The 24,097-nt window shown below is 39.1% G+C and overlaps 1 protein-coding gene across 1 annotated transcript in view; it reads right to left on the reverse strand.

The window, feature by feature from the left end:
- The window catches only part of TOP1 (DNA topoisomerase I), a 99,887-nt gene extending 82,674 nt beyond the window's left edge, over positions 1 to 17,213 (reverse strand). The window contains exons 1-2 of the mRNA XM_031954018.1: positions 16,871 to 17,213; positions 16,274 to 16,298 (exon numbers count right to left, since the gene is read on the reverse strand). Of these exons, the coding sequence (XP_031809878.1) occupies positions 16,274 to 16,298; positions 16,871 to 16,903 (58 nt within the window). The 5' untranslated portion in view covers positions 16,904 to 17,213. The remainder of the gene's footprint in view (positions 1 to 16,273; positions 16,299 to 16,870) is intronic.
- Positions 17,214 to 24,097: the final 6,884 nt, after the last annotated feature.

Below are 24,097 nucleotides of genomic sequence, written 5' to 3' on the forward strand. Positions count from 1 at the left end.
AAGAAGTTGGGCTTCAGGAGCTCTCTATCTCCTCTTCACCCAAGGAAAACTAGCCCAGATTCAGCAAGGAAAAAAAGTTCTAAATAAGAATTCAATGTTGAAAATCCCCAACTCTGAAGATTTTCTTAGTCTATCATCTGACAGTAGTTAAAGCGGGAGAAACCTCTAAGGTGGGCACTTCTATTTCATGTTTCCTTTATGAAATGAATCGTGCTTTTACAAGGACCCCTCCATCCTGCAAAACCTCCCTTCCCAAGAAAAGAACTTGTCTAACCTGAAAATGAGCCTTCTTAGGCAAGCTAAATTAGAACAGGTCCCTTCCTGCAGCTGTGAAGGTGAGCCCATTCACCTAGTTTCACTGACTTGGGCTAGGAATAAAGAATTGGAAACTTCCTGTTTGGACTTAATAGGAATCTACAATTCATAATTATCTATTTTCCTAATTTAGCACAGTCTCTACAACTTTAGGTTAGCATCTTTGTGGCTAAGAAAAGGAATTTGAAATGGGACAAAATACTGTAACAAGACTGCTATTGGCCCTTGGTCCTACCCCATATTAGGACACTCTTCTCCCCCATAACTTAATTATCAAAAGTTCTTTGAAAGCCTATTACATGTGGATTGCAACACATTTGCACTTTTTGTATGTTTGCTTTTCCTCTTTTTTTCCCTCTTTGATCTGATTTCTTGTGCAACGTGATAAATGTGGAAATATGTTAAAAAGAATTAAACATATTTAACATGTGTGGCTTGCCCTCTAGGGGAAGAGGTGAGGAAAAGAAGGGAGAAACTTGGAATAGGGTTTTGTAAGAGTGAATGTTAAACTCTTTGCATGTGTTTTGAAAATTAAAAGCCATTATTAAAGAAATACACAGCTTGGGGGGGGGGGAGAGGGGGGAAGACCTATTACAAGAGAAGATTAATGCCTCGGACATAAAGGAGAGTTCAAGTGTGTTGGGATGGGGGGAGGTGAGAGGGGAAACTTGCAGGAGCAGGATATTGTCTAATTCTTCCTTAGAAATTTGACTATTTGACTTCTATGGGATTAGACATGTAACAGAGCTGAAGAACTGCTAACTCAACCTGTCTATAACAACATAACACAAAAGCTCTTTTAATGATTAAAATAGATTCTGTCTCCTGAAATTCTTTACCGTCCCTGAGACAGAACAATGAGTAACTTGAACACTACATATTTGGAAACAAAAAAAGTAAAAGTCCAAGTGTTATAGAAATGTTGCCCTGCCACAACTCTCATTCTTCTGCAAGAAGCAATTCAAATCATTAAGTTGAACAGCTGCTATAATCTCAAGCAAATATAAAACCTGCCCAGAAATGTCTATGAAAATTACCTCTATTAAACCAGCCAACCCTCAGTGAAATAGGGGGTAGGATGGGGGAAGAGAGCAAAATATTCCATTATGTTATAAGAACCTTTAGAACGTGGGGGACTAAAAGACAGCATGGTAAAGTGGAAACACTTGGCTTGGTTTCAGGTTAGACTCTGGGTCCAAATCCCAATTCTACATTTAATAGCTAATAATTATAGAGCACTTTTAACTTGTGATTCTCAGTAAGTCATTTCTTTTTATTTAGGTTTCAGTTTCTCATCTGTACAATGAAGGGGCAGAGTATTAGGACAGACAAAAGGTCACTTTTTGGATCATGGAATCTGCCTTTATCCAAACGTACTCGCTTTAGACAGTAATGATGGTTCAAAAAATGCTGTAGCCAACTAAAAGATTTTCCTTTATCTTCTTAATAGACCTTTGGTTATATGATTTAATTTGTAAAGTTACACATGGATATTTCATTTTCTAGTCTCTTTGGCTCTATTCCTTACGAGGTTTTTGTTGGGTTTTTTTTTTAATTGTTTGGTCTAGATCTGTGATTAAGGAAGTCCTGGTGAGAACTCCCTCTACCTAAGGAGATCTGAAAATTGTAGTCTTAGAGTTGTTTAAGTCACTGGAAGTAGTGACTTATCTAGTTCCACAGCCACCATGTATGTCAGAGGAAAAAAATATCTACCTACTACTCTAAGACAAGTAGCCTTCTCTTAGGAGTATCTGCATGAAAACACTTGTTCAGGCCCAATCCCCAAATCACCTAATCCTCAGGTGACATCAGAATTAACTGGCCAGTTAAATAAGATTATTACAAAGATTACAACTCTATAAGAAGCAGAGGGTCAAACAGCAACACAAGCAGATAAACATCTTGGGTGTTATTCAGGTAAATGTGCCTGTAAAGGAGAAAACTGGAAAACACTTCCACTTAAATGCCAGGAGAAAAAAACAAACCTCTGTAAAAGGTTCCTCTGAATATCTCAAATCATGAGGTAGTTTTTGACCTACTTCCTAAAACCTAGAAGAGTTTAGCAACTCGGATCTAAAACAAAACCCCTTGATGTGATATCTCTATCACATGAAGAGAAATCACAGAGCAAAATAGGCATTATGGGGCTTTTTTTGTATCTGCCATAAACTAAATACAAGATGCTCTAGAAATGTTACATTACCTTCTAGGAGACAATTCTTCACAGGGTTCTAAAAAGTAAGCGAGTGGCCCTGCCCAAGAAGAGGGCAGAGTGACTTACAAATAGTAGGAAGGGCTTCATCAATGCTGACTGAATTACAGGAACTCAAGCATGCTACTGGTTTTGGAGGAAAGGCCAATAGTGATGGGACACGGACATATCTTAAGGAGGAATAGGACTGGGATTGGTAAAGAGGGACACTTCAGGTAAGAACAGCAAGAGAAACAAATCCATAAGCAGACTATAGCAACACAGCAAAACCAGAGGGTTTCTACTGAATAGCAGGAGATAAGGAGCTAGAAAGGAGAATCACAAAATGTCAGTGCTGAGGTCACTAACCATCCCCTAGGTTGGTAAATCTGGTAAACTTTTCCCCTTCTCTCCTTGGCTTCCTCTGACTTTTCTTTCCAGACTTTGGCCTGGGTCACCCTCTTCTTTGGCCAAGGCAATCCTTACGGATCTCCTTCTTTGACCATCATTTTAATATTTTTTGATGGCTCTTTAACCTTCTTGTACCTTAAATGTGAGAAGTCCTTTGGGGGTAATCTCACAGGTTACCCTCTTAACTTGCCTTTTTGGCAATCCCACAGCTTTAATGATTACCATTATGCTGCTGGCTCCCAAAGTTCTACCTCCACACCCTATTTCTGCCTGGATTCCCAACTATCTGCCCACTACCCATGAAATGTCCAGCTAATACCTGGAACTGAATGTATCCAAAACCAAGTTCATCTTGTCTTCCCTGGGAAACCCGTCATGCCTTATCACTGTAAAGTGCTGACATAACCATCTTCCAGTCACCAAGATGAACTCTTCACTCATCTTTGACTCATAGGATATGTCAAGATCTGTCAATTCTACTTCCGCCGTTTTTCCTATCTGTCCCTTCCAAACCTACAGCAACCATCCTAGTGCAAATTCTTCTCCCTTTAAAAGATGTTGTATGACTAGTTTTCATTAAACTAATTAATCCGTTTTCTTCCAGTCTACCTCTAATTCATTCTTCCACATAAGTCCCTGAACCTAATGGCTCTCCATTGCCTCTGAAATCAAATATAAATTCAGGAGTCCGGCAGGCAAGGCTCTGCACTCTGATTCCAACCTCCCTTTAGAGCTTCATGTATACTACACTTCCCCTTCATGTTATTACCTTTTAGCCAAACTACCTTCTCAATTCCTTGTTCTTCTCACCTTCTCCAATCTATGCCTTCATTCATAGGGAGGGAAGGGAAGAGACGTGTAGAAAAATAACCTGTACAAAAGTATAAGTATTATAGGCAAGGTGTTGTCAGAAATTTGGTGAGAGACTCTTGGGAGAGTCAGAAGTTGTGATAAAGATACTATCTTCAGGAAGAGTTGAGCATAGAAGGAAAACGCTTAAAACAGTGTTAGCCATTTGAGTGGGAAGTAATAATTAGTTTGAGGAATGAACCAAGTCCTAGACTTGGCAGCAGAGGTGGTTGAAGTTCCCCTTTAGGCCCAGACCAAGTTTTCAAATCAGGCTTTCAAATAGATTTGCCTGCCAAAAGTTTCTCATTTGAACTGTTAAGTAGCAAAAGTCACTGTTACTTTGTGGCTGCTTCTATAAAAAGGTCACTCTCAGAAGAAATAGGATATGACTGGGTCAATCTTTGAAGTATTTGGAAAACCAAATCGGCAAAATCCTAATTCTTGTACCAATTAGTACTTTGTATCTCTCATCTACATAGATATATCTAATCCTTCAGATCTCTGTGGTTCAGGAAGGGTTAACTTAAATGTTAAAATTTTAATGATTCTACAATGTTTCCTGGTGCTTTCAAGTGGTGATTATAATCTTAATTTTTATACTCTCTGTGGCTCAACCTGTCAACATATTCTATTGAATGCTCTTTTTGCTGGAATTTATTCTTAATTTCAGATACTTCAGTTGGGGGATTTAATATATTCTCCCTAATAAAGAGATATCTGGTTCTGAAGCACTCCCTCCACAGTACAACTCATGGGGGAACTGACTGAAGTCCATCTAAGTCCTAAGATGCCTGACCTTTATGTCCAAAGATGATAGAAACTATAGTACTTGCCACTTGGATGAAGTAAGGATGGATTATTCACAAAAAAACTTTATGCAGAAGGCACCTGGGTATCCTGGCAAAGATTTAATTGCTTCAAACTCTAATAGCTCACATAGTATACAGTTCAAACTTCTTCAGAAGAAACATTTATAGTAATAACAAGACACTTAAAATCCAACAGAAGCTGGAAAAGCCTTTATTCTCTTGAAAAAATGTTCTCTTCACCAGTTAGCCCTAAACTGAAACTGCTGGAAAGTACCTCCCACTGAAAGAACCCACTCACTATTAGCATAGCATCGAGGGTAACCAGAAGGAGAGAACCAGAACACACGGACTCCCAGATAATTGGTATACTACTATTGAAGAAATGAAAACACTGTAGCCTCTGTTAATCCTAAATCCATGAAAACCTGCTCATGGGAAGAACTTGCTCTTAAAAGGGAACTGTTTTTCCCCCCTACTTAAATAGAAGTATCAATTTAAGCTTTCCAAATAGATTTTTTTAAAGTCTACTACACTAATCCACAACACTCTAAAATGAAAAGCAGTTATTTGCCAGTAGAACAACAAAAATAAAGAAATTACATTTAGTTTATGGAAGCAAGTTATAGCAATACCAACAAGTAAGAGACTTGATAGTTGTAGTGGGCCCAAACTTAAACTTTCTCAGTAGTTCTCCCCCCCCCTTAAAAATGTAAACAGCTATCACAGTTAATGTGCCGAAAGCTTAAAATTAGAGTTTAAACAATTCTTTTTACAACTCCAGTTTAAATCTATGTGAAAAGGGTCTTTGAGGAAGTCATAAAGGACAAGGTCTTAATGTCTCAAGCAATTGAAAACTGGCCCAAGACAAGCCAAAGTTGAGGTGTCTTCAATCAAATAGCAGTCTTGACTATTTACAGCAGTAGTACTAAACTCAAATATAAAACAGGGCCACTCTAACAATATATAAGGATCCCTGAAGTTATCTCAGAAAATCACATATTGACATTGTTTTATTGTATTTTTACATTTTATTTTAATAATTATCTCCCAATTACATTTTAATCAGGTTCAGGCAGCTCTCAGTTGTGGCCCACTGTTGTTGACACCTAGCTGACAGCATAGTTAGGGTATTGTATTTGAAGAAGGTTCTTTAAAATATTAGGTTAGTCTATAAATCCTAATTTTGCCATGTATTTCCCCTTGAAAGTATTCCTCGTATGCTTTCTTGTCCTTAACTCTTACTTAAAATGAAGAATTTTATCTCTAGTTCTGTTCAATTTTTAAATTTGCTAGCCATACTTCAAATTGATAACCTTTTTCATCAGTTACTTTTTAAGCAACCAGAGGCTCAGTTCAATCTTACTCAAATGAGGAAATAAGACTTTCACAGATACACAGTCCACATTATTCCGGGCTTTCTTTAAGCAAAACTTGTTGAAAACTTTGAATTCAGAAAAATTAGCTATTAAAGACAGTTAGAATTCTGACCCATTACTGAAACTTTGATAGAACAAAAAGATATTCATTCTCTGTGGTAAAAATCATATGGAGCTATTCTTCTACAATAATTTAAGTTCTCACTTTAAATGTTTTAAGGATGTGACATTTGGATGTTAAAAACTGGCAAGAAGTTATCAGATGAGATGTCAAAGTACATGTATTAAGATTTGCACGTAAAATAACAATTTTGGGTGTACTGAACACAGTAGGCTCTAAGTTGAGATTTTTTTAATAAGGACTTTCCATATATAGCCCATAATGTCTAAAAGAAACCTTTAGGAAGTTTAATGGTAAGAAGAAATCTTCACATCATAAATAATGAGAACTTGGCATTTCATTTACAAAATATCTGTAACCCAAAGCTTTAGGTAGCTTCGTAGAAAATCTGCAGAGTTCTATTAAAAACCAGTAAATTAGTTGTAAAATAGACTTCCCTAAATCTGAGTGGATAACTGTTTCAAGAAAAGGTAATAGACACCTTTACCAAAAGCACCCAGCTTTCATAATAGTTAGGACTCCTACGGAAGTTATGTTTGCCATCCAAGCTGTAGGTGAGTAGAGGTTGTTGTTGTTCTAGAAGCAGGGCAAGTTCCTGGGGTTTTCTGGTCACCTGTAACTGTCTATTCCCAATAAGAAAATGATCTTTAAAGTAGCAACTAATGATTACTTGTCCATAGTGTAAAAAAAAAAAAAAAAAAAAAAAAAACCATAGCAAAAAAATAAATCTGAAATCAAAATGTAACTATAACTTCATGCCTGGATTTCATTTACCTCTTCTTTATGAAAAGAATCTATGACTAAGCCTGGGAATTCCCTATACCAGAATCTTTATCCTAGAGTAAAATCTAAATTCCAAATTGTTTAGCACCAAAGGCTGATATAAACTCAGTCTTCCTTATTCCAGTGTCCAGCACTGTATTCCCATGGCATATTGTCTCTACTATGAAATTAAGTTAACAATTTTGCAAATGGATTTTAATCAGCAGCACCTGTAAGATTTTAAGTAATTTCCCCTTTTATCAAAAAGTCATATAGTTCCATCATCTCCCTCCTCATTTTTACCTGTATCCTGAGAGAGTTAGAGCAACTTATCCACCAATGGGTATTCTTGAAAAGTCCCTCTGAGATAGAATTAGATAAAGGTAATCTCTAAAATGCTTTCTTCTTTTATAAGAGATAAAGTGACCCAAAATCATGGTGGGGTGGAGATTGGGGGGAGAAAGGTAAGCAGTGCTATGATGCTTTGGAGTTAGCAGAATGCTTTACTTCTAACTAAGCTGTGGGGTGGGCAGCATGAGTATTATTTCCATTTTACATCTCTCAAAGTCAGAGCCAGGATTTTAATGAGACCTTCTGAAAGCACATTCTATAATCCTGCTATACCACTGGGTATCTTTAATAAAACAAAAATTCACATTTATGTAAAAAGATAGAGAAATGATGGTTACATTCTAGCCCTGAATAGAAAAATGGAAAGTAAAAAATATTTCACCCAATAGGATTCACTGACCTCTAACTATTGTACTTTTCTGCCTACTTTCTAAAAGCATCATCTTGAGGAAGAAGTATGGAAAGAGCATTGATTCTAGAATCAAAGAACTTGGCAACACGTTCTACTTCTGATTACCTAGATGATCTTGGGCAAGCCCCTCATATGGCCTGGGCCTTGGTCCCTTGACTGCATAAGGAAGGGCTGTATCAGATGGCCCTGGAGAACCCTCCCCCAACTGGGGAGAGAGAAAATCCTATGACCTTTAGATGTTAAGACTAACAAAGAATAGTATTATTCTAGATCAGTCATTTAAATGACTGATCTAGAATAACTTCTACCATGACCTGATACGTAAGGTAGCCAAGTATTTGGAAGATCAATGAAAGGATGAGAGTATCAAACTTGAGCTTCAAAATAAGCATAATAATGATCGTTCTACAGTTCCTGTAGCAGATACAGCTGAGAAAGGAGGCCAGTTCCCTCTAGATGAAAAACTGGCTTCTCTTACTGAGCTTTTTATTTCAAATATGCTCACTATTAGCTCAAAACACTTCATTTTTGCCCTATCATTCTCAAACCAAGCAAGGTTGGGAAGGGAATATGTGTGGGGCTTACTCCAAGAAATGGTTCTCAAAGGCAATTATTAGTCAACACAGTAACTGAGAGAATAGGGACACTTTCTTCTGGTATATTACTGCTGAATACACTAATCTCGATGCACTAAAGATTGACCTAAAGTAAACCTGTCCAAAGAAAAAAAACATGAAGTTTTGCTGAAGGAAATATTATAGATCATGAAATATTAAAAGCCATAAAGATCATTTAGTCCAGTCCCTTAATTCTATAGAAGAAATGAAAGCCCTAAGAAACTAAGTCAAGGACATATAGCTAGTTAGTAAAAGAGAGAACTAAATCTAATTTTTTTTGTTCCAAATCTAATGTTCTTTCTATTGCTCAATTACCTGTGAAACACTTCTTTCTCTCCAACACATGCCAGTGTGCAATTCCTCTTAATCCCTCCCATCCACCCCCAAACTCCTCCTAGTTCCCTTTCCCCTTGCACTGTGAAGTGACACAGCTCAAGGAACTGAGTGTAGAACAAGTTGGAGATGTTTGTTTCACTGTGAAACTTAGGAAACATAATTGGTCTGAATCAAAGGAGTACTCCAAACAAAAAAGAACATTACTTTGGAGTGAACTGGAGTTATGATTTGGTCTAAGATCAAATCTTCCAAATATTAGTGCCTTGTCATGTGAGTACAAAATACCCAAAGGACATTTATAGACAATGTTTTTAATGCATGATGACACTAAGATTTCACCTTTCATCTATCCCATTAGTAGCAAAGTCTACTTTGGCATATATTTGGACTCCAATAAAGTAAAATTGAAAAAAGCAGTTGAAAATTCTAGTTCTGTACTTAATAGCTCTCTGATTTACAGGCAACTGGTTCCAGTTACTGGGTCATCCATAATCTGGGTAACTCTGGGATTAAGAAACAAAAATGTCTACATTATATAAAAGTACTTATATGGGACCACATAGCCACAAAGATTTCATCAAGTGTGGAAGTTAGATTAATTCCATATCAAAGAACCAAAAAGGAGAATTCAAATCTTCAGTAATCCTGATTTAGACACTCCAGAATATTTATGAATTTTCTTTCATTCCCAAAGAAAACAGACCATAAAATAACTTTAGGAACTCAGAAAGAAATCTGTGATATCTAATGGAATCATCCTCATACTAATTTGGCTTTGATATGGAAGAATAAAAATTCCTTCCTTGAAAGGAAATTTCAAAGTTGCAAACTATTCTAAATAGTTCTACATGAGGACCAAGTGACAAAACTATTAATAAAAACATAAAAAGTGTTGGCCAAATAGCTAAAAAGTGCTTTATGGCAACAATATGAAAAAAAGGAATCTATTTGCTTAAAAATAGGAACAGAAGATAGGAATTCGGGCCAGAAACACACTTTTTTATCTTTAAAGAAACTGGAGGGGAAGATTTATACCTCTTCACTTAAAAACTGTATACAAAACATTAATGACATTCCTAAATAACACAATCATTTGGATAATGATATCTCTTTCACTCTTTGACAACCTTCACCTGATCTATTTACTCAATAAATCTCAGCTATGCTATGACTTTCTTCTCCTTTGGCTTTATTCCCAAGTATTTGAAAACTACTCTGGTTAAAGTAGATCTTGAGTAAGGTTTTTTTTTCCTTCCTGTCTTTCACAAATACATGAATGAAAAAGCAGTTCAAAATCAGACATAACTTGCAAAAATGAGCAATCTCTACCAGAAAAGATTAATGGCTACAATAAAATGGCAGCTAAATATAAGACAGCCAAAAGCTTTCCCCCTTTAAATTCCTCCTTTTCCCATTTAATTCCACTTTTCACTTGTCAGCCTATCAGTACAGAACATACCTCTCCTTCCTTCTCTCAAATACCAAAAGGGGGGTCATACAATGCTGCCATCCATGTATTTATGTAGGACCAATGAAATTTAAATTTCATCCTATTGCTGCTACTCATCTCCCCCATATCTGAGACCCAGGTTGGATAATGTAGCAAATACAGCCTGTAAAATAAAGATGACTAGGTTTGCAAAGAACCCAAAGTGGAGAAGTATTTCTTCATAAGTTGCCAGTACGTCTTACATATTACTGTTGACATAAAAGGAAAATATTTAGGTCTTGGAGGTAGAAGATTAATAGGATTCAAAAACTTTTCTGCTACTTTCTACCAGTGTGACTACATTAGACAAGTTACTTATCCTGTCATCTCTTTAGAACTCAGTTTCCACATCTGTAAAACAATGACTTTATGTTGAAATCAACCATCCCTCACAGCCCTAAACCTAAGATGCTAAGATTTCAAATAGATCCCCAACATTTACTTTATTCAGGTATTTCCCCAACCAATTTTGTCAAATTCTAAGTAAAAAATCTTAAAGTGGTATTTTGAAACCTACTAGCAAAAATTATTATGCTTTGCCTTTTCCTAGACTACCCTGTGATCAATGTGCCACTGAATCACTATATAACTAAGAGATTGCTAGATAGAGAATTTGAATCAAAGGCTAAATACAACTGATTATTTGGAGCCTAAATACAAAGTTCATCAGGATGTCATAAGTCCTTTGAAGCCTCATCATCAACCAAGCCCCTCAGAAATCCTAATTTTCCCTCCTAAATCTTTTGCTTCTATTGGCTTATTCAAATTGGAAATAAAATCAATAAGTTAAGGAAAGGCTCTCAAGAAGGGGAATATATGCAGGGAGAAATCTAAGGGATGTAAAGCAAAAAAACAAAAACAAAACACACTAAACTTTTTTTTTTTTAAAGAAACTAAATTCTCCAAATAAATTTGGAACTTTGTCTTCATTAAAGTTCCACATATGAAGTAATCAAAAAAAGTCTGAGGACAAGAATATTCATTTTTCCTGTTGTACTTTAAATAATAATCCCTTTAAATCTTTATAGCATCTTTCAAAATAGTGTATCTTTATTATTTCACTTGACTAATAACAACCCTATGAAGGTGAATAGGCCAGAACAGGTAATGAATCAGATTGTTTTCTGAGGTCATACATCTATAAAATGATAAGGCAAGGACTAGAACCCAAAACTCAGGAGGAAGGGAGAAAAATTTGCAACACAGAGTCTTGTAAAAATGAATGTTGAAAACTATCTTTAAATATACTTGGAAAAATAAAATACTATTAATTTTTTTTTTAATTAAAAGGGAAAAAAAAATTAGAACCCAAGACTCCTGACTTAGGCATTAGGCAGGCTCTTTCCCCTAAGACAAACTGTTAAAACAGAACCCAAATTATATATATGTATATATGTGTGTGTGTGTGTGTGTGTGTGTGTGTGTATACACACACAAGCACAATATCAAGCCTCTTCTAAGTTCAATTAATCTCCTTGAATTTAACATTTACAACTACATTATAATATAATCTCAAAGAATCCAAAAAGCAAACACTGTCAAACACTATTCTGAAATCACTCCCCGTACTTGAAAACAGGTACCTCTGGCATGGAACACATACCTGTTAATAAATCATGTATGCTACTATAAAGATCATCTAACATAAATCACACAAATTGTAAAATGGTCAGGGTATTGAATTAACACTGGGTTTTGTCAAACAAAATTCTATCTTGTTAAGAATACTATCCTCCAAGAGTGGAGAGGACCTGAGCTTTAGATGACCAGCTTTTGGATGGGCAGGTCAAAGAATCCTTGATCTTCTCTAGAAGGGCACTGAATCAAGATGACCTGAAGAAAATAAATCAATCTTCTGACTCGTGTCTTCACAATTCTACCTCAACAGTGGAAATTACCCTTATTAAGGCAGTCATATAAATAGCTATTTGCCCTATCTAATCATGATTATTCTAGGAAAATACAATGTCCTGTCTCACTTATTTTACTGCCTTTATACTGTGTCAGGGAATAGAATATAAGTAAAATTATGTGGCCTAGAAAATATTTTCTAAGTTGAATTAGCTAAAAACAAAATTTAAAAGTCACTTGATTTTAGATATAGTTAAATGCCAATTATTAAAAGGATCAAGTGAATGTGGCCCTAAAAGCTGCACTTATATTGGCTATTGATTGAATTGTTTGCCAGCCCCTCCACTGTGGGGGAAGTCAAATTCAAATGTAGTCTGGGTTTGTAGGTTAGAATGAAATTTTCTACTATCTATGCTGTCCTGTCTCTCTTTACCCAGACACTCAGAAAAGTTGACTAAACACAGAAACATACCTACATTAGCCCACTGGCTGCTATACTGGTTTTTCCCTTTCTAGAAAACCTGGTTTTTTAAGTCTCTTGGATTTAAGCAGTGTGGCAGTAGGCGATATGATATAGTGGATAAAGGACTTGCTCAGACCAGAGTTTGAATTGGACTGATAACCACCCAGCTATATCATCCATGTGTAAGATGGATTTTGGGCTTCATGATAAGAAAAAAGGAGCTAATAATCGCACCTCAGATGGGCTACTGTATGAGACAAATAAGACAACCTACCTAAAGCATTTTACACACTTTACTATGATGCACCAATGTCAGCAATCATATTGTCATCAAGGTCTAAATTTATGATATTTATGAGATCTAGTAGACTGGAGATTCAAAAAGTATCTTTCAAGTAATGCCTGCAGACTTCCCACGACTTCAATACCCAAAGGACCAGCAGAATTCTTATTGTTGTAGAAATGGAAATGGCACTATTTCTTGATACCTAATAATAATTCTCCAACTTTTTACTCTCAGGACCTCTTTACATTCTTAAAAATTGAGGATCTGTCTACAAAAAACTCTTGTTTTTATGTGAGCTTTATCTGGCAACATTTACTATATTTAAAATGAAAACATTTTAGTATTATTAAAAGTTTTGAGTTCATGGACCCCTTGAAAAGGTGTCAGGGATCACTAGGGGTTCCAGAACACACTAGGAACTACTGTCTAAGGAGATGCAAATGCCAGGTCCCACCATTCCTTAGCTCAAAAACATGGTCAAAGAATTAAGAAACCAGGGGGAAAAAACAGATTCACAGAGCAGAGCAGAGAACACACTCTGCCTCTGCCATTGGCACAGAAATAAAAGTAACTACTAGGATCAAGTACAATTTGTATTTAATTCCTTCCATTCACTAATCCATTAAGCTACCTGGGATCAATACAATAGGATGTCAAATAATGAACAAAAAGCATTACCTACAATAAATATGTCAAAATATTTTACTTTGCTAAATGATAGTGAATCTAAACATCAGTGATTGGCAAGGATTGGAGCAGTGGTGTGACAATTCTAAGTCCCCTGGAGCAATGTAAGATCATGAGTGGCCATGAATTTTTCAGCTCAACATACCCTTCACACCATTTTGACAAAATAACACAACAGTCAGTATTTCCCTAGCACTTAGGTCTTTACAGATAGGAGAGGTGGAAGGGAGAGATAATACCTTAAGCACCTGAAGTCTTATTTCACGATAAACTTCTTAAAAAAACAATACTTTTCATAGATAAGATTGTTTTTAGCAGCCAAAAACAGGTCAGAGAATAAAATGTGGGTTCCAAACTCAAGAACCAAAACGATAAACCTTTATGCATTTTTACATGGGATAGAATCTATTTTTACCCCCAGAAAGCCATGAGGGTGAGGAATGAGGGCAATTCAAGTTACATGTATAAATTTGCACTGTTTTTGTAAATTTTGTAATTATAAATAGGACTAAGTCCACTCCTAATAAAGACCAACTTAAACTTGCCTAATTCAAAGACCAGAATTAAGACAATTAAATTCATGTAATTGGACTTTGATGTTTCCCTTAGAAAAACAAGAGTGTAGAACTCTTTTAGGTGGTTAGATAATTCCTAGCTATCTAGATGGCTCTTTGTAATGCCAGAAGTAGATTGCTAATACTAGCATAAGCCTTCCTTTGAACTATGTTGGCAAAAAAACAACTCCTAAACTGAAAGCTTGGAGTTTTTAGGAACCAAAACCAAAAAGCATCTTCTGCTAGAGAAGCAGACACCAGAAACACATAAATATTTGATGTTACCAAGTCTTCCCCTGCAACCTTTTCTAAACCTCTTCAAGTCTACATATCACTTTTGATAGAGAAACTAAATGTTTGTCCTTCTCCATAACAAAATCTGTTCGAACTGAGATAGAGCTTGGCCATAACAACCACAGTAGCAAAGACAGCATACAGACAAATTAGAAATTGTTAGGATAACTACAATCAATGTTATCTACAACATAATTTATCTCAGAAAAGCAGCCTATTTTCCCATGTGCAGTCTAGGTATAGTCTTTGGAACTACTTACACATTTGTGGAGGAAAGAGCCTTAAAACATTCTGAAAACCTTGCTATAAATACTACATGCTAACTCACCCCCCCCCACCCCCCCACCCCCGTTTCTCAGCCCAAGAATTTTTCTCCACATTATAACCCCAAGGATTCCAAAAGAGCAAAGAGATGAGAATTTCAACAAATCCTGTTCCTACTCAGATTTCTCTATCATACCCCAATTTAGGGGGGGGAAAAGGACAACTTAATTTTTGCTTCTGATTATTGTTTTCTGGGAAGCTAGTCTTCCCTTTTCAGACTTTTCTTTCTAGCCTTTAAAGGTCTGGTTTAAATGGATAGTAAAGAAATTCTTAGTTCTCTTATAATTCTCCCCCTGTAGGGAACAGTCTTCTACTCAATGCCCCATTTCATTGCTGCACAAGACAGTTTCAAACTAAGCAGACCAACATGATGGTCTGCTTATTACAAGATTCAAAAACTCACCAGAAGTCTCTTACCACTGAAGTGGCTAAACTCAGGCTAAATTGAGCAGAATTCTGTATTTATAGAAGTTACATATATAGCCAAGCCTCATCAGTGGAAAGTGACAAAATGCTATATAGCATACAACTTTTTCCATTTGACTTTCATAAAAGTGTGCAAGATGAACTATTATTTTATTGGGAACGAAAAATTGCCTGTTACATGGAATTGGTAGAAATAATAAACTAATGAATTAACTTTTCAGAAAAGGGTTAGAAAGCAACTAATAAAGATAAAGCAAGAGAGCCCTCAACTCCTGAGAGTCTGTGGTTGAAATGTAGTCCCAAAGAAAAAGAAATGAATTAATAGACCTACAGATTTTAAGGGTTGTCTTATCTGATTTTGGACAAACAAAATCCCCTTTTTCTCTCTCACAATTCTAGAAGATTTGAAGCTAGACTTTAAAATACTTTTCAAAGCATTTCTTTCTAAGTGCCATAATCCACAAAGACAAGCTCTACCCGCATGTGCTAAATGTCCATAAGCAGCTGTTAGAATAAAACAATTTCTAAGCTTGGCTATCCCAATCCCCAGACAAGCAATTTACAAACTTTTTGGAATGGGGATAAATTATTACAGCACGTTTTCTGCCCCCCTCCCCCCCTCCTTTGTTCAGAGCAAAAAATGATGCTCTGCAGATGATGTATTTAGTTTTAGGGTTATAATCACAATCTCAATGCAAGGTAAAAAGGTAATATAGATCTTATTTAAAAAAAAAAAAAGGGGCAAAGCAACAGTTGCAAAACTGACCTTTTATTTTAGAGGGAGGAATGGAAACAAACCAGATGCAGGAGAATGGAAAAAAAAATAATGTAAGCTTCTTTACAAAAGAAAGAAAAAAAATCAAACTCTCCCCGCTCTCTCCCTTCTAGTAAGGACGGTGATTTATAGGGCTTTTTTCTGCAGAAAGCTCCTCCTGGGCAGCTTTAGGAAGGAGCCGAGGGAGGGAGAGAAAGACAGACACAGAAAGAAGAGGAGAGAGAAAAAGAAAATGGCGCAGAGACTAAGTCCTGACTGTCGACAAGGCGACTTTCCAGGGGGGAATCCGGGCCCTGAAAGGCTCCCAGGCGCCGGCTCAACAGGGATAGGGGGCCTCGGTGGTCCCCTCTAGGGCAAACCGGGGTCCCCGGGGGGCCAGGAGCCCCGCAAAGGGGCGGTCGGGGCGGCTCGATGGGAACAATGGGGCCGGTGAGCGAGGAGCCGGGACTTAGTCTCTGGGACGCCATGTCTGTCCTTTCCCATCCGCAGCCGGGGAGAGCCGGGCGGCGCAGGCGGGCCTCTCCCCCACCCCCCCGGGCAGGGGGCCCAGCTCGGGCCCCGGGTGCACACTCACCATTCACTCGGAAATCCGCATCGATCTGTGGGGAGGGAAAGGAGAGGAAATCAAGCCTCCAATAAATAAGACACACTAGGTTGGGGTGGGGGTGGGGGAAGTAAAGAGAGGAGACTCTGGCGGGGGAGGGAGCACCAGGGATCTGACTCCTTACCTTCTCAGGGGGGGAGCAGAAAGCCGGGCAGGGTGGGGAGGGGGCTCGCCCTTCCAAACTTTAACTTCCCGGCATTTCCAGCCCGCCGCCTCCAGGGCGCCCCCCCTCCTACTCCTGCCAGCGCGGATCCCCCAAAGCAAGATCCCCTTCCCCCCAAACACATTCCCCAAACGACCCACTACACGGGGTGGGCAGGAGAGGGGGAACCTGTCATCTCCCCCAGCTACCAAACGTCAAAGATGGAAGGGGAGGGCAAGCTAAGGGAGCGTCCGGGGGAGGCAGGCCCGGCTCTGGGGGAAGGGGGAAGTGAGAAGCCGGCTCTAAGAGGAGCCGGGCCCGGGGGCGCCAGGAAGCCGGGCCCCGGGGCGGGGGCGGAGGAGCCGGGAACTCGAGGCTGGGGGCAGGCAGGCCCGGAGCACCGGGAGATCCGCGGGCCGCCTTACCTGGGAGTCGTTGTGCAGTTGATCCCCACTCATGTCGGACGTAGCCGCGGCACCGGCGGGACTGGGAAGGGGGCGGGCGATAGGAGGCACAGACTGCTCGGACCCCGGCCTTGAGTAAGGAGATCAGGCCTCGGAGCAAAGGAGGCGGTGGGCGAGTGAGGCCGAGGAATCAGCAACAGCAGCGGGAATGGCGGCGTCGGCGGCAGCGGCGGCAGCAGCGGCGGCGGCGGCAGCGGCAGACACTGGGGAGGGAATGAAGCTCCGAGGAGTTGTGTAACAGACTAAGTTCGCATTTCTCCCCACTGCGCCTGCGCGGCCGCTTTTAAACAGGACCCGGCGAGAGGGAGGGGGGCGAAACAGGAAGGGAGGAAGAGCACAGGAGGAGGGAGGAAGAAGAAGAAAACCAGCAGCCTGGAGGGAAACGGGCTTGGTTCTGGGAGAACCCGCCTCTCGCTACTCAAATGGTTGGCTCTGATTTGCATCTCAAGCCACGCCCCACGTCGAGACAGCCCCAACCACCCCACCCAGCGCGGAACTCATTTGCATAAGGAACTCCTCCTTCCACCGCTCCCCCAGAGTCCCCGCTCTCCTCCTTCAGCTACTCTCCTCCCCCCACCTCCACGACTCGGTTCTTGGAACTGGAGCCCGCTGGCAAGCGCGGGGCTAGGAATCCAAGGGGCTGCTCCCGGCGTCGGCAACCCCCGGCGATGCGCCGTGCGCAGGCGCCTTTGGCCACTCGGGCCTCCGGAGTTGCCGGGCGCTCACCACGTGGTGGGTTTTAAAGCCCGGCGGCCGCAAGCAACAGGAGGCGCCGGTTGGAGAGCTTTCTAACCTGCCTGAATTTTAAGCGTTAAATGTGCACGTCCCTCTCTGCCCACGCACCCAGCACCCCCGTCCGAGCAGCGTCACCCCGGGAAGCGGCAGCCTTCCTAAAGAGGCGTCCTCTGCCGCAAAAGGAGAGCGTTAGACTCGGGCTCTTCCAGGCCCCCTCCCTGGCGCTAGATCCTGTAAGCCTGCCGGCCTCGGCGCTCGCTGAGCATCCCCACAGAAGTGGAAGTAAACAGTGCAAGCCTCTTCGTTAGCAGACCGGAAAGCCGAGGCTCACAACCGGACGGTTCCAAAATCACAAGGCCAGCCACCGGCCAGCATTAGAACTCGAAACGCAGGTTTCTCGGCTCCGGTCCGTTGCTCTCTGTACTGCCTACTGTGGGAGGTAGTGAGGACACCTTCACAGCCCTGATGTAGGTGGTATCTCCAAGTCCCTCCCAGCTTCCAAGTTTTAGGATGCTGGCCACTCGATCTAGGCCTCGCGGCCTTGGCCAATCTATGTCGCCGTTACAGGCCACTCAACCCTTGTAAGGAAGGAACTGCTTTTAAAAAGCCAGTTAGATCTGACTCTTCTTAGTGAGTAAATGATGGACTATAGCTTCGAGATAAAGCAGGCGTGGGAGTGTATTCCGGTGGCTTGTGCGTTTCCACTAGGCTTTGCTACAAGGCAGTACTGGCCATAGAGCAGCAGGATGATGCCAAGTGAAGTGAGCAGAGCCAGGAGATCATTGTACCCGGCAACATCGGGATTATGCAATGATCAGTTCTGATGGATGTGACGCTTTCCCAACAATGAGGTGCTTCAGACCAGTTCCGATGCTCTTGTGATGAAGAGAGCCATCTACACCCGGAGAAAGACTGTGGGAACTGAGTGTGGACCACAGCATAAAATTCTCTTTCTTTTGTTGTTTGTTTGCATTTCGTTCTCTCTCTCGTTTTTTAATTCAGTATTACTTTTAACATATTTTTACCATGTTTAACATATATTGGATTACTTCCTATCTAGGGGAGGGGGTCGGAGGAAGGGAAGGGAAATTGGAACACAAGGTTTTTCAAGGATTGATGTTGAAAAAGTATCCATGCATGTCTTTTGAAAATTATAAAGCTTTAACTAAAAAAACAAACAAACCAACAACAACAAAAAAAAAGCAAGGAAGGGTTGTATTTAAAGTGTGGGGGGAGGGAGAAAGGGAGTAACTGGGGAGTTATAGCAATGTAAAAAACAATAAAAATTTTTTTTAAATTTAAAATTGCCTTCAGATAAACTCTGTAATAGAACTATCCTTAGAATTGGATGTCAGGAGAGTAGGAACCCTTATTATTGAGTTATTTCAGTTCTGTACAACTCTTTTCTACCCCATTTGGGGTTTTCGTGGAAAAGATACCGGGATGGTTTTCTATTTCCATCTCCAGCTCATTTTACAGATGAAGAACTTAAGGCAGACTTAAATAACTTGCCCAGGGTCACACAGCTACTAAGTGTCTGAGGCTGAATTTGAACTCAGATCTTCCTGAGTCCAGGCCTAGAGTTCTAGTCATTTCACCACCCAGAAAGAGCCCTGTCTGTCACTATGAAGATCACTATGATCTTATTTTCCTCTTTTATAAAATCATCACTTACTTTCTATTCATTGATTGTACTTGTACACTTAACACTTAGTTTACACTAACCTAACTAGGTTAGGCCTAGTTAACACTTAATGAATAGCACTCAGTAAATACTTAGTTGTTTTATCACAGCATTAATTAAGAACTTATATTTACACTGTGGTGTGAACCAAAGAGTTCACAAATATTATAGGCAAAGCATTTTCTTTCTTCCAGTAGAGGAGAGAAATATGAGTGCTGTGGTCTCCTCTAAGATTCTATAATTTCTCTAAATGGAACTACCTTCTGTCCTCTGAAAGTTGCATGACATTCTACCTCCTCTGCACTGTAGCCCATTTTGTGCCTGGAAAGTTAACACTTTTTTTCCTTTCCACTCCCTAACAACCATAACCCAATTTATCATTCTACTTTTCTCTTCTCTTTCATGACAAAATTCATTTACTGCCTATCTTCTCATTCTTTTCTAAAACTCTGAAATCTGGATTCCCACCTGATCAGTCAGTGGAAAGTGCCCTCATCAATGATTCCTAATTTCCAAATTTAATGGCCTTTTCTCAATCCTCATTTTTCTCTTACTCTTTGTGGCAATTGGCACTCTTGATTACCTTCTGTTCTCCTGGATAAGCTTTCTCCTCACTGGGTGCATATGACACTGATTTTTTAGGGTTCTTTTCCTATCATTCTGGCTTCTTCAGAATATCTTCTGCTGGTTCTTCATCTAAATCACACTCACTGATCATGGGTGCTCCCCACCCAAGACTCTTTCCTGGGCCTTCCTTCTCCCTTCTATATGATCTCCCTTGCTGATCTCATCAGCTCCCATGGATTCCACTATTATTTTTTCTTTTTTTATTTATTATTATTGCTATTTTTTGCTGAGGCAATTGGGTCACACAGGGTCACACAGCTAGGATTTGTTAAGTGTATGAGGTCAAATTTGAACTCAGGTCCTCCTGACTTCAGAACTGGTTCTCTATCCACTGCCCCACCTAGCTTATCCTCAATTATTATTTCTCTGTGGATGAGTCCCAGATCTATATATCTAGTCTCTGAACTCCAGCCCTTCAACATCAACAATCTTTAGGACCTCTCAAATGGGATGTCCAGTAGGCATTTCAAACTCTACATCTCCACAATAGAACTTATCTTTTCTCTGACATTTTAATGAACACTGTGAGAGTTTCCTCATCCTGAGTAGCCACATATTGCTAGTAAAGTAAGAGGTGAAGAGATCAAGAGATTCAGTCCTTGAAGATCTTAGAGAATATCTAGCCCCAAATGGTCACTGAGCTTTCAAAATCTAACTGATCTGCATGAGATAATAAGAAATACTAAGTTCAGAGAGCTAAGACTCAAGTCTGCAACTCCTAACTAGCCTCTAAATCTTGTGCTTCTTCACTAATTAGTTTCGGTCTGCCTTTTCCTGGAAAATCAGATTCTGTGTGAAGGAACAGGATCAATAATGCACCAGCTCATCCTCTGGATGTCCCAGTGGCTCCGGTGGGAAAAAGGAACAAACCAAAAATACCCCAGGTGGGGGCAAAAACTTTTAAATAGGTTTAAAGGGGCAAAAGGGGATTCAGAAGCCTTAAAAAAAAAGGGGGGGTGGTTGGCCATTTCCCGGGGCCAATTTTAAAAAGTTTTGGCCAGAAGAAACTGGGCAACGGATTAAAGTGATTTAAATTTAAGGTACAAAAAAGGGAAGTCAGAGAACCTGGGAAAAGAAAACTTTTATTAATTGGCTACAATTTAACCCATTTAGCTGGCCTCCCTTTTTTCCATCCTTAAATTTAGTATTTTTTGAAATTTTATAACTCCATTTATTTTTTCTTTCAAGGAAATGAGGGGAAAAGGAATTGAGGAAACCCATAACCCAAATTAATAATATTTTGAAAATTGTAATTTAAATCCAAATGAAAGAAAAGTTCTTTTATTTTCCACGGTTTTTTTCCCTAAAATTTAGCTGGCAAACCTTTATTTTAGTTATTTTTTGAAAATATTTTCTTATTTAATTTTGTGAAGATGGCAAAGGAAAAGGTTTGAAAAGAATTGGGAAATATCCTAACAAATTTGGAAAAGTTTGGTAAAAGGGGGCCCTTTTCAAATAAACCTGGAACCAGATTAATATTTTCCACCCTTTTTGGGGTAAAATAAATAATTTAATTTGAAATGGAAAAGTATTTTATTGGTTTTCCATGTAAAACTTTTCTGGAATTTAAACCAAAAAGGGAAAAGAAACCTTTAACAAATGGGAATTACCTTTTAAAAGGAAAGACAAATAAAAAGAGGTGAGTCAAAAACCTTTGGGAAAATTATGGCAATATTGGAGAAGGGTCCCCGAGGAAGTAGGTGAATAATTCCCTTTAAGGAAAAGGAATTGATTTACTGTTTCAAACTTGGGAAAAAAAAAGAAAGGAAATCCTAATTTTTAATTCTTAAAGGAGACAAACCTATGGAATTCCAGAGGCTTTGGGAGAAAAATTCAGGTAGGAAATAAAAAGGGCACCTTTTAAAAAGGCAGAAGGTTTCAAAGCCCAGTTGAAAAAAGGAAGGGAAGTTATTTTCTAGGAGAATAATTGGATACATGGAACCAATGAAATGACCTAAAGGAATTTAAGGAAAAACTCAATAGAAGGACCTTTGGAGTAACCTTTTATACAAGGTTTGGAATAAAATTCCTGTTTCCCTCCCTGTTTGAATTCCTGTGCATCGTTTAAACAGCAAATTCAACTTCTTTCAGGAAGTTTTCCCTGGGCCCTTGGTTAAAAAAGTACTTTATCAGGCCTCTTATACTACTTTGTTCTTACCTCTCTAATATTCTCCTTAGAGATCACAGTTTATTACGTGTATGAATTTCATATCTTAACTCCTTACCCGAACTCTAAAATACACGAAGGCAAAGACCCTGTCTTCTCCTAGATTTTGTCTTCTCTCTCCTTCCCCTTCCCTGGCACCTAATCTAGTGTTCTACACATAGGTGCTTAATAAACATTTGCTGAAATGAATGAATGAATATGGATGGAGTCTCTTTTGCTAAATCACTTCATGTATTACTACATCCACAGGGCAGAAAACTAATATTTTTTTACTTGCTTGGTAGATTAGGGAAGAATTGTAAATATGTATTTACAATTAAAATATTTCCACACTCAATCACATCTCATTTTCCCTCAGGGATAGCAATGATGCTGGCTGGCAGCCTGGTAGAATGGAAAGTATATTGGAACAGGAGCCAGAAGAAAAAAATGCTAGCCCTGCTAATTAGCTGTGACCCTGGGCAAAGCAGTTTACTTCTCTGAGACTAGATTTCCTCATCTGTAAAATGGAATTAACCATTGTAGATCTATCAAAGCTATAGATTTGCTGTGGTAACATTTAGCTTCAGTCTGCTGACTTATTATGAAAAAGCATGATTGTAACTGGAAAAAGTTGATATTGGATTTTTTTTTTCTTTTTTCTATTTTGGTGATTAAATGACTTGCCCAGGATCACATACCTTTTTCTATTTTGTAGATCTTTTTTCAGAGTCCGGCATAAAAAGGTTTTTTGTTTGTTTGTTTTGGTGTTTGTTTGTTTTTTCTTTTTTCTTTGTTTTGTCTCTTTCCACTAGTAATATTGTAAGTTTCTACTTGTTACATTTTATATCATATTTATGAGATTGTAATGAATATTTTCCTGGCTTCATACTCCCTGTTTTCCTCCCTTCTTTGATTCATAAAATATTAGACTTGGAAGGTTCCTTTATATATCGACTAGTTCACTTCTCCTCATTTCATAGGTGAGCAAACTGAGGCTTAGAAGGGAGAGAAGTTATCCATGTTCATCTTACAAGTATAAGAGAGCCAAAACTAGGTCATTTAACTTCCAATTCAATGTATTTGCCATTATACTGTCTTTTCGGCTTTATTCTTATTTCAGGTTCTACAGTATGCAGATTCCCCTGGTATTCCCCCTTTTCTGCCCAGTGCTAGTCATAATAGCTCACAGTTCTATCTCAAATCAAGATTCTCCCTATGACATACACTGGCTGTATGACCTTGGGCAAAACACAAATAGGGAGCCTGCGTTTCCAATCAGGAAACTCTCTAGTCCAGTGAAATCCTAGGTCCAATCAGTAATCCAATCTTTCAAGGTTTACACAAGGCTTTCCTCACAACCACCTTTTGTTGTTAGGTAGATCTGTGGTGCATTACATGTATAATCACATGTCAATCCTTTGTTCAAAATTCTCAAATGATTCTCTAGGGTCTTGAGGATAAGATGCAAAAATGCAAATTTCTCTGTTGTTAGGCATTTAAAGTCCTTTGCAATGTGACTGCAGCCTACCTTTCTGGGCTTATTATCCATTATTCCTTTTCATAGAACTAATGACCCTTAACAGGCTATTTTACTTTTAGTTTCTCATTCATGACATTACATCTCCTATTCCATCTTGCACTGACCCTCCCCATGTCTGGAATATATTCCTTTCCCATCGATGCCTCTTAGAATCCCTCGCTTCCTTCAAAATTCAGCTCAGCACCACCTCCACAAAGGAAGCCCTCTCTGACCCCTTCAGCTGTTGCTGCACTTCCATCCAGCTCCACTCCTATCCCCACTCCTCAAATTACCTTGTACTGACTTTGAATTTTGGATTCACTTATATCATTGTATATTATTTCTCCTGATAGAAAGTAAACTCCCTGAGAGCAGGCATTCTTTTATTTTTTGCCTTTGTATCCTTAGCATCTAACATAGCAGCAGCATTAATAAATGCTTATAGACATGAACTCCCATAGCATCCTCATTCTT

Source organism: Sarcophilus harrisii, chromosome 2 (assembly GCF_902635505.1).
Source record: "Sarcophilus harrisii chromosome 2, mSarHar1.11, whole genome shotgun sequence".
Lineage (NCBI taxonomy): Eukaryota > Metazoa > Chordata > Mammalia > Dasyuromorphia > Dasyuridae > Sarcophilus > Sarcophilus harrisii.